The following is a 19,256-nucleotide window of genomic DNA, read 5'->3' as shown; positions in this document are numbered from 1 at the left end:
GACACTAGATTTGAAGAAGTGCGAGTGAATCACTGCCTCACCTGAAAGGACTATTTGGGTCCCCAGATGAAAAGGGTGAGGTAAAGGAACATCTCTTGCAGCTGCATGAGGAAGTCCCATGTGAAGGGAATAATCAGCGAGGATCGAAAAACAGACCAGCAAGTTGTGGGAAGATTTGTCAACCATTATAGGGGGTGAACTGTGGTTAAGGAAAAGCTAAGATATCTCAAGAGCCTCACATGTGGAATATCTTGTCATTGATGTAAATAAGAAAGAGAGTAAAGAATTGTAGGAATGGAATATAATCCTTTCAGAAGACAATATGAGAGAAGAGGTAGTCAACATAGCTGTAGGAGTCTACAAGTTTGCAAAGGATGTTTTTTCTTAATCTATTCCCTGACACAGCAATGAAAAGAGTTAGAGACAGACTATATGAAAATGAGAGCAGGGAAGAAACTGGCATCAAAAGTAATGTATCATTTGAGATCCAAATGATACAGCACCAATGCAACCTTCAATGAACCGGGTCTAAAATACTGTTCCACATGTGTCTCACAATGTCGGCCATAGCTTGGGCTCCTGCAAGTGCCCAAAGTTGCAATTTTGAGGTAGAGGAGAAGAGTGAAAAACGTTTATTCAATGCAAGAACAAGTTCATCTAGGTTAAATTGATAACCTGGATGTATGTTGGAGAGAACTAATTAACCGCATCCAATGGATTGTACAGGAAACTTAGAGGAGTTTGTATTTAAATTGTCCTCCCAATATTGTACGTCCTACCCATATGTCTGCTGACATTTTTGCACAGTTATTATAATATTTACTTTCAGAGATACTGATTGGAAATTTGCATAATTCTAAGGTTCTATGATAAAAATACAAAATTTTTTTTAAAAATCTATTTAATTTTAAAAATATATATTTTGCTCCTTTTATATAGTGAAAGACAAATGCTGGAATTGGTTTGTTTAGCATTTGGAGACCAGCAGACAGTCTGGGCTTTAGATACAAATGGTAATCTCTGGTTCCGTACTGGCATATCTTCAAAGAAACCTCAAGGTGAAGATGATCACTGGTGGCAGGTAGGAACTTCATCTTGTACATTTAAATGTTTTCTGAATAAGGTATCAGAAAGTTGATTATAGACAATCAAAATTAAGATTGAATTTATGAATATTGTGTCCTCTTGACTTTTTATTAACGATACATAGCATAAAACTGAGAGAAAATAACTTAAATGTTCCCAACTTATCTACAGCACATGTGTAATAAACAGGAGTGTGAAGAACCCCTTTTAACACTACAACTACATTCAGTAAGTTATCTTGGCATTTTTTTATAAATGCTCCACCATAGCTGCAGGATTTCTTTTAGCAGTGATTCACACTATAAATTTAGGTCTCTAGTGCACACAGTCCTGCCATTAAGTGTCCACTTTTGAAAGGATTTGCTCCACTGAGTGTGGAGATAAATTGGTAGTGTGGCAAATCATTGCTTAACTAATCTGTTTTAATGTACATCTGACCATTAGCATTGCTCCAAAGTCATCCTCGCACCAGGGATCTCTTGATGGAATTCTTTGGGGTACTTTCAATTGAGGCACCTAAAGAATTGTGAAGTTTGGAGATTATCCGTTTATGCTAATGAAAGCTGTAACATCAAAAACTCAGATATTATGCAGCTATTTAAAATTTAGGTGGGAGTGGTGCAAGGAAATGAAATATTGCAGCAAAATAATAATTATCTTTGACTTTGGTCAAATTGAACTATGTAAATTAACACGTTATGGTGAAGCGGCACAACTGCTTTGCAAACTATGGAGTGTCATAATTGATAATGTCATCACTTACTCTGTAATTAATCTTTGTGCTGCTTGCTAGTACTGGTGATGTAGATGCTAATCAATATTAATGCAAGTCTCCAAGAAAATCTGATCCAATATATCTAGCAAGCTGCAGTGGGATGAGTAAACAAAAGAAAAAGTGTACACCATAGTCTTTTTAGTAATTCTCCCTTTAAAACGTGATGAATAAAGTAATGTGTGTGGAATTTGATGCTTATCAAAAGCAGTGATAAATAGTGTGAGAATTATGTCCTTCAGATTTTCATTCCAAACTGAATTACTATCCCATGGAAACTTTAGATTTTTGTTTTTGCCCACATTATCAAAAATGCAGAATTGAAGCCTAACTTGTGGAAAGTAACAGGGGAACTGCTTCTTTGATGAATAAAGAACCTAAATATAAAAGCTTTATTTTCAAAAGTATAATTTTTTAAACATTTCTTATATTATAGGTGAGCATTACAGATTATGTGGTCTTCGATCAATGCAATATCTTCCAGACAATAATTCATGCAACACAGACTGTGGCCACAGTTGCCCAGGCACCGGTAGAGAAAGTAGCTGACAAACTGCGGGGTGTCTTATGGTCACAACAGTCTCCATCTCAACCAAGTCTCATCAGTGTTAACAACTGTGGTGTGTGGATTATATCGGGGAAAAACGAGTTCCATGTAGCAAAAGGAAATCTATTAGGTTAGCCAATATTTTTAAATACAAGTTTTGTTAAAATCTAGTTTGGCATTATAGGTAATAAAATTTGAGCAAGTGTTAAGAAAATAAAATCCAGAATCATTTTAGGAGATACACTTCTAGTTTATCGTGTACATTGTGCTATTATTGAAATCTCATCCAATGCACAATTTGTAACTAAAGAGGAAATAGGTTTTTTTTGGTTTTCATAAGAAACATCTACGCATTGCAAGCTCCTTTTTTTTAATAAATCAGTGGCATTGTTCTGCTTTCCAATAAATCGCCAGTTTAACCAAATAATTATAACGTTTATGATGAAGGCGATGTTACATAGCACACAACCCCTGTAATAAAAGAAACATTTCAATTCTTAATAAAGCACTTATTATTTCAGAGGATGATGTGCTTATACACCAAATATTTTAAACACAATTGTCTTAATATTTTAATAAAATATTACAAGGAAAATATGTAAGTACCTACCCAGCTTTTTGCAAATCTTATGAACTTAAGAAAATTTGTCTACCAGATTGCATTAGTAAATTAATTTTTGTTGAATGCGTAATGGTCGCTAATTAAAATATACTGTGTTCTTGCATTGGAATGAAATGATAAGAATATTGAAGTGAAAGTGCTCTAAGGTCTGGCAATTGTAGGCAGATAATATCAGAACTATGTTATTTAATTTCTATGGGCCAGTATTTAAGAGCATTTCTTACTATGAATGTACTAGTGGGCATTAGTATTTTTAGTTATCAATACAAAAGAAATTAGCCTTTCGATGTCAGCGATAGATTAACAGATTTCTCTTGCTTTTCTAGCTACATATTGGAAGTCAGTTGTACCACGAGGAACAGTATCGGCGACAAAATGGGCTTTTGTTGTGGCTTCCATGGCCCCTACTAAAAAAGGTTAGTAGTTGCTAGAGCAATTCAGTTAATAGTTTTAGCATTGTGTTGGCTCTCTTGGACTTAACCAGCTAGATTGTTGAATTTTCTTCAGAGTATCACTGTATATTTCCCAATTCTGCTTTTTTTAAGCATTTGTAATTCCAAATTTCTCTTTTATCCATGCACCTTCTGTGAAGTCCATTGCAAAAGTTAGTGTAGGAGGAGAAATATTTAAAAAGGTAGTTTTAAAGAAGTCTGAAATTAAGCCAGGAAAATATAAAAATGCATCTTTAAAGAGAAAAGTTTGGTCATCATTTTGAATACATCAGGAGTGAAAATGGGTGGTCAGCATTCCATTTTTATAAAAATGGAACTTGAAGCTTTAAAGTGGAAGGAAATTGATACGTAGGTAAGACAAAATAGTTTAGTAAATAGTTTACTGCTGAAGAAGTAAGGACTGCAAGGTAATGGTTGAAAAGACTGTTGGAATTTTAAAGAGGTGAGAGTTGACTGCATGTGGAGGATGTTTCCTCTTGAGGAAGAATCTATAATTACAAGTCTCTTTTAAAATTAATTAAAGTATGATTCTTTTTGAAATAAATGAAGCAAAGATCTTTCAGAAGCTTATAAATTAGAGGACAAGAACACTTGACAAAGAATCGGTGGAACTTGATCATAGAGCTGTGAGGGGATTATTGCAGATTTAAGGTTAAAATCAATTCAGCCATGACCTTATTAATTTGCACAGAAGGCTTCAAAGTTCAGAGTAAATTTATTATCAAAGTACATATATGACAGCATATACTACCCCAAGATTAATTTTCTTGTGGGCATTCACAGTAGATGTAAATAAACACAATAAGATCAATGAAAAAACACACATGACAAAGATAGGCAAACATCCAAAGAGGAAAGGACAACAAACTGCACTTACAAAAAAGAAAATAATAATAACTAAATAAGTAATAAATATAAAGAACAAGAGTTATAGAGTCCTTAAGATTGAGCATAGATTGTAGAATCAGTTCTGTGTTGCGGTGAGTGAAATTGTCCCCTCTGGTTCAAGAGCCTGATAATTGAGGGGTAATAACTGTTTCTCAACCTGGTGGTATGGGACTTGAGGCTCCTGTACTACCTCCCTAATGATAATGGCAAGAAGAGAGCGTAGTCTGGATGGTGGAGATCCTTGATGATGGATCCTGCTTTCCTGCAACGGCAGTCCTTGTGAATGTGCTCAATGGTGGAGAAGGCTTTACCTGAAATGGACTGGTCTGTACCCACAACTTTTTGTAGATTTTTTTTTCGTTCAAGGGCATTGGTGTTCCCATACCAAACTGTGATACAACCCATCAATATACTCTCCACCGTGCATCTATAGAAGTTTGTCAAGGTTTTCGATAAATGCTGAATTTGCACAAACTAGAAAGTAGAGGCATTGTCGTGCCTTTTTTGAAATGGTAGTTACGTGCTGGACCCAGGACGGATTCTCTGAGGTGATAACATCAAGGAATTTAAAGTTGCTGACCCTTTCCATCTCTGATCTCCTCATGAGGACTGGCTTATGGACCACTAGTTTCTTCCTCCTGCAGTCAATAGTCAGCTCCTTGGTTTTGCTGACACTGAGTGAGAGTGGTTGTTGCACCATTCAGTCAGATTGTCATTCTCCTCCTATATGCTGATTCATCACCACCTTTGAATTAGCCCACAATAGTGGTGTCTTCAGCAAATTTAAAGATGGCATTGGAGCTGTGCTTAGCCTCACAGCCATAAGTATAAAACAAGTAGTGCAAAGGGCATGCAGTCTTGTGGTGCAGATTGTGGTCAGGGACCAAAATGTCCTACTAGAATTAACGTACAATTAATGAGCTAGAAAATTGAGTCCATGACCTGGTGATCTTCAGCCCATCATCCAGAATAGAAGATAAAAAATGTGACCTTAACAAACAGGGATAGAGAGGAAACTGGGAATGACTGACTTGTTAATCTGATGTCAATTGGGGAAGATGTAAGAATCTGTATTAAAGAATGTGATTTCAGGCCATATAGAAATAATAATTGAGCAGAATGAACATTGGTCCCTTGAAAGAGTGAACTATTGGAATTCTTTGAGGATATATCTTTTGAAGTAGATTAAAGTGAACATGATGTATTTGGATTTTCAAACCTATGAGGTCCTGCACAGGAGGCTGATGGGTAAGATAATGTGGAACTGCAGAATATATACTTGTACAAATTGCTAATCAGTTATCAGAAAACAAAGTAGGGAAATGTAGGTTCTTCTCATGTTACAGGACGTGAATGATGGCATACCAAGGGAATCAGAATTTGATTCCCAAATATTCACAATAATTAAAGAAAAGGTTAGTCCCAGAGGACCAAATGCTATATTTTCAATTTCACTGAAGATGCAGCACTTGATGAGTAAGTGGGTAATGACTTGCCAGTGTTAGTCGGCACCAGGCAGCCAGCTGAAGATTCTTCCTACATTTGCTCATCAAGGTTCAGGGATTCTAGTTTAGGCTGTAGATTTTAGACAATGTGGCACATTAGTTACTGGATTGGAGTAAGACGGCCAGTGTCAGTAGATGAAGGCATTCTTACTCTGAAAGAGAATATGCAAATGGAAATTGGAGATTTGAGGGAAAGGTAGCGGGGTGGTGGAGAAGAACCTGGGAGGCAGTGAAAAGGAAATGAAGAAATAGAAGAAGATGTGGTACTGTGCAAAAGTCCACAATAGAGACCCACACTGGAATCAGGTTTATCAACACTCACACGTCATGAATTTTTTTTTGTGGCAGCATTGCAGTGCAATGCGTAAAATTACTACAGTACGGTGCAAAAGTCTTAGGCACCCTAGCTATATATGGCTATAATCTCAATCGCATGTTCCATTCCTCAAATAGAGTAGAAGAAAATCCATCCTTCGCCTGAAGACAGTGCTTGAGAGAAGATGACAATAACTATTTGCTAGAAGTAGGGCTATTGTATAACGTCTGTCCCTCTGACTATACCCCTTGCCCATCCTCTGGGTCCCCCCCCCCCGTCTTTCTCCCCGGACTTCCTGTCCCATGATGCTCTCATATCCCCTTTCCCAATCACCTGTCCAGCTCTTGGCTCCATCCCTCCCCCTCCTGTCTTCTCCTATCATTTTGGATCTCCCCCTTCACCTCCAACTTTCAAATCCCTTACTCACTCTTCCTTCAGTTAGTCCTGACGAGGGGTCTCGGCCTGAAACGTTGACTGTACCTCTTCCTAGAGATGCTGCCTGGCCTGCTGCGTTCACCAGCAACTTTGATGTGTGTTGCTGTTGTATAACGTGAGCTTATATTTGATGCTATTAGCTAGTATCTTTGAAAAGAGTTTGAAGAATCATTGTAGTAAGAATTAAAGGAAAAATAATACTGCACTAACATAAGTAGTAGAGCTGAATATGGGGAACAGCAGTGGTTAGTAAATTTTCCTCACCATAAAGTTTATAGGAAAACCATATGAGGGAGAATGTAAGTGATCTCAGCATCAATCAGTTCTACAGCTTATTTGAGACAGCTTGGTGCTTAAGTTTGTTTTATTCCCCAACCCTGATTAATATAAGTGCAGATTCTGAGAAGGCAGGATCAATTTTATGATGCTGAGATTATGTAAAAGCAACAATTCCAATTATGGCCAAGCAACTATTAAGTATGTAAGTAACATTTGGATAATAACAGGTTATTGTCCTATTAAGATCTGTGGCCAAACTTCTGTAGAATATTATTTCCAGTAGCTTTGCACTATTAAAGCAAATGTTTCAGATTTATATGATCTATTGATTTAATCAGATCTATCTCAGACATGGTCATACTAACTGGGTACTTCTGATGAATGTTAAATAAATACACCTAAACCCTATTCCTATTCCACATTGGCATATGTAAGCGTTTGAATGCAAAGTGTATTTTATGGCTTCCTGTTAGATACCGTTCATGTCTAGTGGATCCTATATTCTGTTACTCTATAATTCCACTTTTTATATGTATGTGTTGTTGATACTTAATCTTTTTAACATTACTTTGGGTTGATTCTACCTAAATTCTTGCAGATTCTTGTAGTTCATGCCTATATATAAGAGAAAATTAACTGGACATTCCCCCCCCCCCCCCCCACTTCTACAGTTGTCAAACTATTTCAAACTGAAGCCCTTTTTATTTTTGATCATTTCATCTTTTTCTTACATATTGTGGTGGGTAGATTTCTAGATTAGTAACCCTAAAGTCTTAATTACCAGCATGCAGCAATGAAATTTAAATTTGTTTAAAACTAGTCTCAGTATGGATGGCTACAAAACTACCAGAACTGGCAGTTTTACCTGTTCATGCTGCATGTGACTCCAAACTGGGAGTCATTGTCGTTCAAGTATGGAAACAGGTCTTTGGGTTCACTGCTAATCCCAGTTTATTCTCCCAAAACTCCCAGTAATCCCCTCAATTCTATCCCTTGTGTACATACATGGAGTAAGTTACAGTGGCCAATTAACTTCCCAACTCTCACACTGTTGGGATGTGAAAAGAAACCAGAGTTCCCAGGAGAAATTCATGATAGCAATGTAGCTGCAGTTCTACTCTGTTCAGGGGCAATTAAAGATGAGCAATAAAACTGCATTTCTGTTCATATGCTAAAAAATGAGCAGATTAAAACAGTAAGTACCCAATGTAACATGATAAACCATGTCGTTGTCTTTCCTTCGTTTTAATTCTTTAAAATTTATCATGCTTTTTCTCGTATGCTGCAAAATAGTAGTTTTAGTGTCTCCCCTGAAATCTCTCTAAATTATCATCCTGAATTTATTTGTGTGACTGGTAGGTGAACACAGGAATGTATTCAAGATCAGATGCCTGGCCTGCTGTGTTCACCAGCATTTTTTGTGTGTGTTGCTTGAATTTCCAGCATCTGCAGATTTCCTTGTGTTTGCATGCTTACAGGGTATTTACATTTTTGCCAAGCTTTTCTAGGCCATCAAGTGAAACTTAGAAAATTGTGTATTATTCAAATTAGCACTTGAAGAAACACTATTGTACACACTGATTAAATCATCTGGTCCTTTAAATTAAGCAATTTTTGGTGCTTTCTATTCACGCTTGTACTCATTGTCAGTGACTGCAGTAATACTAAAAATAACTCATGCAACATTTGTTCTGTAGGAAGTTTTCTATGGCTTGGACAAAGCAATAAAGATCTTTTCTGCATCAGTGATCAAAGTCCTGAGTTACGGCCCTCTACTGTACAATTGCCTCCAGATGTAGAGATGGTACAGATTTCTGCCAGTCATGATGCAGTATGGGGTCTGGACGTGAAGGGCAAAATTCATATAAGGACATTGTCAGAAAACTGCCCAAGTGGTATGCACTGGACCAAACTGGATCTTACACAGTTAGGTAAGGTTATTTTCTCCTAAAGATTTGCTGCGAAAAACATCTTACTTTTTATTCTGTGCCTCAGACTTAAGCAACAAGTCAGCAATGACATGAAAGCAAGGGTGAGAGATTTTATGATTCTCACTCACGCTTTTATGTCAATGCTGATCTGTTTTCTTACTGTTCTTGAAATCTTCACCAACTATAACATCCAGCATGTCTTTGAGTTTCCATTTCTGGCCTCAAACTTTCTTGCTCAACTGTTCAGAACAAAGCTCTGGAATTCTCTCCCTAAACTTGGTTTCCCCAGCCCTCCCTCCTTTAAAGGTGCTCCAATTATTGACCAAATTTTCAGTTGTGTCACAAGACCTTTGAAGATTAGTTTTACACCTGCAAAACATCTCGGTGTGTTGCTGTGTCACAGATTGTAATATAAATGGAAATTTAAAAGATATGTACCAATTAATGACAGAGTTAAGTAATTATGAACAAACTTGTATATTTCTATATACAATGGATTCCAGTTAATTGGGTCACATTGGGACCAGTACATTTTGGCCTAACTAAGCTACTGTACTAATGAGCTGAAGTTTCACGGAAATAGTTAAAAAGATATTAAAAGGGCAAACTACCATTTAACTGAGTAACAAATTATGTATTTAAGTGAAATACAGAACAAATTAGAACATTACCAATACTGCTAGAGTACTATAAAACTGTATTAGTTCTTAATAGTAATCAACTGCAGAATTCATGCAGTGTACACTGCATTTTTTTGATTGACTGTAAATGAACAAAATCAGCACAGACGCCTTATGCAGATGATGGGCTGCCTTCATAAAATACTTTCAATGATTGCATCCTCAATATTTTCATTTTCATTGTAACGTTCAAAATAATTGTCGATACCTTTAAATTCTTAGTAATTCTGAACTTGTTGAAGTCGCAAAATCGTTTCATTCTCACTCCCAGCCATTTCTGCTGCTTATTTCTCACCAACTATCAGTGACAAACATTTCTACTTTTTGAACAGAAACACACACAACTGGCCTTATTTAAAAACTTCGCTCTAAGCACAGTGTAATGTCTAATGGCGATGCAAGTGCACATGACTAACGCTAGTTAGAAACTGTTCAGCAAGTTTCCTGTCCTCATTAGGTGGCATAGTATCCCAAATAAATTAAGGGAATACTTGCCATTTTTTCAATTAGTTTTTGTTGTTTAAGAGTTGTCCCAAATAAGTGGCTTCCCCGATTAGCTGATGGCCCATTTATCCAGAATCCACTGTATATTGAAATTCACACATTAACATATCTATTTTGTTATAAGGAACTGGTTACCCTTAGTAATTTGCAGTGTAGTACCTTCGTAATAGCTCACAATTTTTCATCAGAGATCTGTTCAAGCAATCTATGGTGCTGATGGTGACCAATTATTGCTGCTTTGGTTCTATTTGGTGTTGCCTAAAAATATGGACAATTACATGCATAGATGATATTTCAGAAAATCTGTTCCCTTAGGTTAGAATATATTTTTTAATTGTTAACACCAACAAAATTACATGCTGTACACAGTACAGAAGCCTTATTATAATTTGGTAAATTTTCATTCGTGAGTGTCCGTGATAATCCCAAAATAATCTTGACAAACTGGATAAAGTTAATTTATTAGCTCAGTTATGGGCTCCTTCAGCTGTTCACAAGAAGAAAAAAAAAACTACTGTATGGTTACGTAATAGTGCCTCAAGCTGTTAAGTAAAGACTTATTAACCCTTCTGTGTATGTAGTACAAAGAATATACAAAATAACTTATACTCTTGAATGTTTTATTTAATCCATAAGAATAGCGTAAAAAGTAATGTAGATAATTTTATTTGTAGCACACAGTGCTTGTGGACGTTCTTCTATAAAGGTAACTTCTGAATATTAGAATGTACTTCACTTCAAAAATAAAAACAGCAATGCAGAGTAGACGATATCTGATCCTGTGCTGGGGATCATAGTGACGTTGTTTAAAATCAAAACGCATATTAACAGCTATATCATATGATTGCGTTAGTGATACCTAAAGCATATGACTTGGTGATTATTACTGATGTGATAATCTTGTATGAGAAATACATTCTGTAGACCATTTCACCTTGTATGTATCAAGCTTTTCCCACAATTAGATTATTGCAAGAAATTAAATGATATCTTATAAAAGCTTAAATAATCCACGTTTTAAATCCTGGTCCTCTTTGTGTGGAAGCATTAAGAAATTAGTGGGTATTACAAGGATTGTAACATTTTTTTTCAATAAAATCTGTATAGTGAAATACAATGCTAGACTTATTTACCTGTGAAAGAAGGCATTTATAAAATCAATCAATGAGAACAATAATAGAGAGAATGGTTGTGTTTGTCTATCAGTTGTGCAAGAATGTGTGTCCATATGCATGGTTGAAAATGTTATTAGTTGAGTTCTTTTCCCCTTGATAACATTACAATTTGAAACGGAAGCTTGCACAATAACCTAAATATAAATCAATGGAGTACTGCATTGCCAAAAGTACTATTATTTGCTATACAACATATGCCAATGTCATGTCCAACTTTTCTCTTGGTTCAATACCAAGCTATTCCCTGCCAGAGAAACTGTTGTAATATTTGTTCAAATGCAGTTGATTATATTTATAAAAAGGCATTATTATAAGACTATCAAGAATTCTATTCATATTTGTGTTTTAAAAGTATATAAATGTTTATTACAATCAAACAAACTAGATTTGCAGCCACTATATTTAATTTACATTTGCTGCACAATGTTACTGTAGTACTTAAGAGGCACCAATGTAAAATTTGCTTTCCGTGTCTTTAATATACAAAATTGTACATTTTTGTATATTAGTCTTTCCATCCAAATTATGCAGATAGCTTCTAGTTGACAACATTCCAGAGATGGCGGAAAAGCTTTCGTCAATGGTGGCACATGGTGCTGACAGTGGAATGTTAACCTTGAAATATTTAACTGTGTCTGCTTTTGGATACACTCTGCCAATGTTCCCTCTTTTTTTCTTACAGCTGTGCAGACCATGTATTGCTCTGAGCAGGAAAATTTTACACGGCTTAAAAAGTGCATGGCACTTTTAATAATTTCTTTTGTAATATGCACATCAAACAAACACAAACCACAACTGACAATACAAGTAAATGATGTCAGGCAATTAATGCAATTGGCAGGCACAATGACTAAACAGCGTTGGTGTTCAGCATGCCAGTAGTTTATTATAATGAACTGCTAACATCCATTCTGTGTTTATTGTTACAATTTGGAACAGGGTTGTAACTTGAAACACTGACAATGTAAATTCATTGAAGCTCTAAAATATTTCAAAGTAAAGGTGGTACATTTATTAAAGTTTATGGATTATATTCATTAACACATAATTACAGGGTATTGCTCAATTATATTAATGTAAATTTCAAAATTATATTAGCATAATTTTAAAATTGTAATAACTATATAAAGGAAAATTCTAGCTGTGTGGCAACAAAGGCTATGTGCATAGGAGCATTTCAGTTATTGCACGGCTGCACATCTGTACAGCTTGGTGGGAATAGTGCTCTCTGCCATCTGGAATATTGCACAATATTATAATATCCACTCTAGGACATGTGACAGAAAGCTTCTAAAAGCATAATTATTCTTCATTATTTAAGCTGTTCTAATCAAAGCTCACAGTGGTGCTAGAAAGTTTGTGAACCCTGTAGAATTGTCTCTATTTCTACATAAATATGACCTAAAACATGAACAAATCTTCATGCAAGTCCTAAAACTAGATAAATAAAACCCAATTAAATAAATAACACAAAAACATTATACTTATTTATTTATTTATTGATGAAAATGATCCAATGTTAGATGTATTTGTTGGAAAAAGTATGTGAACCTCTGGGGTAATGCCTTCTACGAAAGCTATTTGGAGTCAGGTATTCCAATCAATAAGATGAGATTGGAAGTGTGGGTTATAGGGGTGCCCAGGCCCATATATTAAAAAAAAAGGCACACAAAGTCAGGCTGTTCTTCTCAGGAAAGGTCTGGTTATGTGCACCATTCCTCAATCAAAACAACTTTCAGAGGATCTTAGAAGAATTGTAGAGATGCATGAAGCTGGAAAAGGCTACAAAAGGATTTCTAAAGACCTGAGTGTTCATCAGTCCATAGTAAGAGAAATTATCTACAAATGGAGGAAACTCAGTACTGTTGCTACTCTTCGTAGAGGTGGGCATCCTGTAAAGATCACTCCAAGAGCACAACATGCAATGCTGAAGGAGGTGAAAAAGATCCCAAGGCTAACAACAAAAGACCTGCAGAAATCTCTAGAACTTGCTACGGTCTCTGCTCATCTGTCCACTGTAAGAAAAACACTGAATAAGGATGGTGTTCATGGAAGGATAACACGGAGAAAACCACTGCTGTCCAAAAAAAACATTGCTGAATGTCTCAGGTTTGCAAAAGACCACTTGGATGTTCTACAGTGCTTCTGGGACAATGTGGACAGAAGAGACAAAAGTTGAACTTTTGGGCAGAAATGCACATTGTTTGGAGGAAAAAGGGCACTGCACACTAACACCAAAACCTCATCCCAATTCTGAAGCATGGTGGTTTGGGGCTACATTGCTGCCTCAGGGCCTGAACAGCTTGCGATTGTTGAGGGAGCAATGAATTCAAAATTGTATCAAGACATTTTACTGGAGAATATCAGAGTAGCAATCCGTCACCTGAAGCTCAATAGAAGTTGGATAATGCAACAAGTCAATAATCTGAAAGACAAGAGTAGATCAACCACAGAATGGTTTTTTAAAAAAAAAGAAGAAAATTTGTGTTTTGGAATGGCTGAGTCAAAGTCCTGACCTTTAATCCAATAGAAGTGTTGTGGAAGGACCTGGAGCAGGCAGTTCATGCAAGGAAACTCACCAACATCCCAGAGTTGAAGCAGTTTTGTAAAGAGGAATGGCCTAAAATTCCTCCAAGCCGATATGCTGGACTGATCAATAGTTACCAGAAACATTTGGTTGAAGTTATTGCTGTACAAGGGAGTCACACCAGTTATTGAAAGCAAAGGTTCACATACTTTTTCCAACAAATATATATAATATTGGATCATTTTTCTCAATAAATAAATGAACAAGTATTATTTTTTTGTGTTATTTATTTAATTAGGTTCTCCTTGTCTAGTTTTAGAACTTACATAAAGATCTGATCACATTTTAGGTCATATTTATGCATAGAGAAATTTCTACAGGGTTCACAAACTTTCTAGCACCCTGTGTATTGTATTAAGGAATTGGCATACAGCTTTTCAATGTATTGAATTCAATTGAATGATCTTTATTGTCATTAAACATAGGTACAGTGAAACTCTGTTTGGCTTCCTCTCAGGTAATTAAATAAAGTGGTAGATATAAACAAGACAGTAACAGAACAGTATTAAATAGATAAGTAGCAGAAAATAAGTTGCAACAGCACCAGAATTTCACAGTAATGTACAAAGTGCCGTTAGTGCAAGTATTTGAGTCCTTGTCTGTGCATGTGTGTGCTCACAGTGTCAGTCATTGTTCTGTGGGAGTGGTGTGATGGAGGCCACAGCTGTTCCTCAGTCTACTTGTTCTGGCTTTTAGTGTCCTGAACCTTTTGCTGGACAGCAGCGGGTCAGACAGGGAGTGGCCGGGGTGTGTGGTGTCTCTGGTTATGCGGATTGCTTTCCTCCTGAGTCTGCTGGAATAGAGGGTATCCAGTCCTGGGAGCTCCATCCTGACAATTCACTGGGCTGCCTTCACCACGCGATGCAGGTCTTGTCACTCAGCGGCTGTGCAGCTGGCTTACCACACTGTGGCGCTGTTGATCAGGATGGTTTCACTTGTGCTTCCATCGAAGTTAAGCAACAGCTTTTGTGGGAGTTTAGCCTGTTTCAGCTTTCTGAGGAAGAAGAGTCTTTGTACACTACCAGAATTAAAATATTGCAAGAGAATATGAGCTCAACCTAACACTTTTTTGATGTGCTGTACTTGAATAGTGTTGAAATACAGCTAGCCTTTACTGTCGCAGTAAGAACATCAAAGCATGATCAGGTAGAGTCAACATGATTTTATGAAGAGGAAATGTGTGACAAATCTAACAGCAATAGTATTAACAGGCTAGATAAACAGGAAACACTAGACATGGTAGATCCAGATTTTCATGGCCAGTATGTTCCTGTAAGGGGGAAATGGAAAAAAGAGAATTCCAAGGAACACTGGCTGTCACAGGATATTAAGAGTTTGGGTTCTCAGATAAGCACGTGGCACGTGTGGAGCGCTGAAAATGGGTAAGGTCCTTCAGGCACATAGAATGAATATGGAGGTACTTAAGAATAAAGGAAGTTATGAGGTGAAAAAAAGGTCAATAAAATATTGCTGGTAGACAAGACTTGATAGAGTGTATAAAATGAGGCACAGATCAAGAAACTTTTTTTCCAGGATGGAAGTGGCTAATACAAGGGGGCATAATATTTAGATTGATCTTAAAGTAAGATTAGAGTAGTTTAAAAAGTTGAACTGGTGGCTGAAGGGCCTGTACTTGTTCTATTACTTTCCCATACAAAGCCATGCTGATTCCTCCTGATCCAACAATTGTCTATCCAGATGATAGACTATCTCAGAATTCCCTCCTGTATCTTCCCCATTGCTGATGTCGGACTGAATGATCTCCAGTTCCTGAATTGTCCTTGCTACTCTTTTTAACCAGACATTAGCCACTTTCTAGTCTTTGAGACTTCACCACTGGCTAACAATGAAGCAAATATCTTTGCAAGGCCCTCTATAATTTCTAGTCTGGTCTCCCACAAAGTCCAATTATTGACCCTAATTCACTTTAGGGCTGAAAATACCTTCTCCCTGGCCCTCCAAAACGTCTTCACTTGTTTCCCTGAGCAACCATGATTTTCTTCTCAATAAAGTTACTGCCTGTTATGCTGCTGGCATTTAAGGCAGCAATGAAGGTCCTCCATTTCTGCCTCTACAGTATGGTGCCAAGTAGTCTTTGGTCTCCTGCTTTTATAGACAATAGGTGCAGGAGTAGGCCATTCAGCCCTTTGAGCCAGCACCACCATTCACGGTGATCATGGCTGATCATCCACAATCAGTACCCTTTTCCTGCCTTCTCCCCATATCCCTTCACTCCACTATCTTTAACAGCTCTATCTAACTCTTTTTTTGAAAGAATCCAGAGAGTTGGCCTCCACTGCCTTCTGAGGCAGAGCATTCCACAGAACCACAACCCTGTGTGTGAAAAAGTTTTCCCTCAACTCCGTTCTAAATTGTCTACCCCTTATTCTTAAACTGTGGCCTCTGGTTCTGGACTCACCCAACATCGGGAACATGTTTCCTGCCTCTAGCGTGTCCAATCCCTTAATAATCTTATGTGTTTCAATCAGATCCCCTCTCATCCTTCTAAATTCCAGTGTATACAACCCCAGTTGCTCCAATCTTTCAACGTATGACAGTCCCGCCATCCCAGGAATTAACCTTGTGAACCTATGCTGCACTCCCTCCATAGCTAGAATGTTCTTCCTCAAATTTGGAGACCAAAACTGTACACAATATTCCAGGTGTGGTCTCATCAGGGCCCTGTACAACTGCAGAAGGACCTCTTTGCTCCTGTACTCAATTCCCCTTGTTATGAAGGCCAACATGCCATTAGCTTTCTTCACTGCTTGCTGTACCTGCATGCTTACTTTCAGTGACTGATGAACAAGGACACCTAGATCTTGTTGTACTTCCCCTTTTCCTAACTTGATACCATTCAGATAGTAATCTGCCTTCCTGTTCTTGTCACCAAAGTGGATAAACTCACATTTATCCACATCAAACTGCATCTACCCACTCACCCAGCCTGTCCAAGTCACCCTGCATTCTCATAACATCCTCCTCACATTTCACACTGCCACCCAGCTTTGTCATCTGCAAATTTGCTAATGTTACTTTTAATCCCTCCATCTAAATCATTAATGTATATTGTAAACAGCTGCGGTCCCAGCACTGAGCCTTACGGTACCCCACTAGTCACTGCCTGCCATTCTGAAAAGGACCTATTAATCCCTACTCTTTGTTTCCTGTCTGCCAACTAATTTTCTATCCATGTCAGTACCCTACCCCCAATACCATTTGCTCGAATTTTGCCCACTAACCTGCTATGTGGGACCTTATCAAAGGCTTTTTGAAAGTCCAGGTACACTACATCCACTGGCTTTCCCATGTCCATTTACATAGTCACTTTCTCAAAAAATTCCAGAAGATTAGTCAAGCACGACTTCCCCTTCGTAAATCCATGCTGACTCAGACCTATCCTGCCACTGCTATCCAAATATGCCGCTATTACATCTTTTATAATCGATTCCAGCATCTTCCCCAGCACTGATGTCAGACTAACTGGTCTATTATTGCCTGCTTTCTCTCTCCCTCCTTTCTTAAAAAGTGGGATAACATTAGCTACCCTCCAATCCGCAGGAACTGATCCTGAATCTCTAGAACATTGGAAAATGATTACCAATGTGTCCACAATTTCTAGAGCCACCTCCTTAAGTACCCTGGGATGCAGACCATCAGGCCCTGGGGATTTATCAACCTTCAGTCCCATCAGTTTACCCAACACCATTTTCTGCCTGATGCGAATTTCCTTCAGTTCCTCTGTTACCCTAGGTCCTCTGGCCACTATTACATCTGGGAGATTGTTTGTGTCTTCCCTAGTGAAGACAGATCCAAAGTACCTGTTCGGCTCGTCTGCCATTTCCTTGTTCCCGAGAATAATTTCACCTGTTTCTCTCTTCAAGGGCCCAACTTTGGTCTTGACTAATTTTTTTCCTCTTCACATACCTAAAGAAGCTTTTACTATCCTCCTTTATATTTTTGGCTAGCTTACCTTCGTACCTCATCTTTTCCCCCTGTATTGCCTTTTTAGTTATCTTCTGTTGCTCCTTAAAAGCCTCCCAACCCTCTGGCTTCCCACTCATCCTTGCTATGTTATACTTCCTCCCTTTTATTTTTATACTGTCCTTGACTTCCCTTGTCATCCACGGTCGCCCCTTACTCCTCTTAGAATCTTTCTTCATCTTTGGAATGAACTGATCCTGCACCTTCTATATTATTCCCAGAAATACCTGCCATTGTTGTTCCACTGTCATCCCTGCTAGGGTATCTTTCCAATCGACTTTGGCCAGCTCCTTCCTCATAGGTCCATAGTCCCCTTTGTTCAACTGTAATACTGACACTTCCGATTTTCCCTTCTCCCTGTCAAGTTGTAGATTAAAACTTATCATATTATGGTCACTACCTTCTAATGGCTCCTTTACCTCGAGTTCCCTTATCAAATCTGGCTCATTACACAACACTAAATCCAGAATTGCCTTCTCCCTCATAGGCTCTAATACAAGCTGCTGTCCTCTTCCTCTGCTTTTCAGGGGTCCAATGAAATGCTGTTTTGACCTGTCTTCTCATCATGTGCCTAAATCCATCTCCAACATTTCCGCTTGATGATTATGGCCATGTCCTCTTGGTGACACTGAAGAAGTAGGGCGTGTTTGGAGATCTTTCTTGGCCAAAAAATGTGGAGGATCTTTGGGAGGCTCATGGTGCAGAATGACAACAGCTTGGCAAGGCCGTTCTCTGTCATGCTTCTCGGTAAACATGGGAGGAAGATTCATGAAAAATCCCACCCAGCTCCTGTGGTTGAAGACATGGGCAGCCCTGCTGATCTCAAAGAAGGCCTACTATGTCTCTGTTCAGCTTTTAATATAGCTGTGGAACCTCTTGGGATTTTTCTTAACATATTTATGCCGTCCATATTGTACCCTCTCTTTACACTCCAGCTTTCCCTCGTAAGGTTGTTCTTTAACATTTTATAGTCATGATGGGATTCACTTATCCCTGACCTCCTTTTTAAATCTTTTTATTGAATAAGTATACAAAAAGGTAAGCCATATAGGCACTAATACACTGTTAGAATATAATAAAATTACAGGAAATATTAATACAGATAAAAAAATGATACAAACAATGTAATTTAAATGTAACATAATAAGGTAACATAATAGTATTCTAATTTTTATATATATATATATCAATAGAGAAAAGGAAAAAAAAAAACCCCAAAAAAACCCACCGTGCAACTAAACTAAAAGCAAAGCAAAGCAATGGGCTAACTAGGAACCAAGTAGAGTTAAAGAACTTAAAATCACGTCCTCAAACCCGACCTCCATAAAAAACAGTAAAAAAAAACAAGAAGGGAATATAAATATGGAGCAAAAAAGAGAAGAAAATAAATTACATTAAATGAAAATATTGAATAAAAGATCTCCAGGTCTGTTCAAATTTAAGTGAGGAATCATAGAGATTGCTTCTAATTTTCTCCAAATTCAAGCATAATA

The 19,256-nt window shown here is 37.5% G+C and overlaps 1 protein-coding gene across 6 annotated transcripts in view; it reads left to right on the top strand.

The window, feature by feature from the left end:
• Positions 1–19,256, top strand: part of tecpr2 (tectonin beta-propeller repeat containing 2) — a 111,371-nt gene that overhangs the window by 62,065 nt on the left and 30,050 nt on the right. For 5 of the 6 annotated variants that reach the window (XM_072270273.1, XM_072270265.1, XM_072270255.1 and 2 more), the window contains 4 exons: positions 940–1,081; positions 2,295–2,535; positions 3,354–3,443; positions 8,600–8,833. In XM_072270273.1, coding sequence (XP_072126374.1) covers positions 940–1,081; positions 2,295–2,535; positions 3,354–3,443; positions 8,600–8,833 — 707 coding nt within the window. The remainder of the gene's footprint in view (positions 1–939; positions 1,082–2,294; positions 2,536–3,353; positions 3,444–8,599; positions 8,834–19,256) is intronic. The other variant, XM_072270289.1, reaches the window with a different exon arrangement.

The sequence above is a fragment of the Mobula birostris genome, chromosome 1, assembly GCF_030028105.1.
Source record: "Mobula birostris isolate sMobBir1 chromosome 1, sMobBir1.hap1, whole genome shotgun sequence".
In the NCBI taxonomy this organism is placed as follows: Eukaryota; Metazoa; Chordata; class Chondrichthyes; order Myliobatiformes; family Myliobatidae; genus Mobula; species Mobula birostris.
This window is presented reverse-complemented; position numbering and strand designations above follow the sequence as displayed.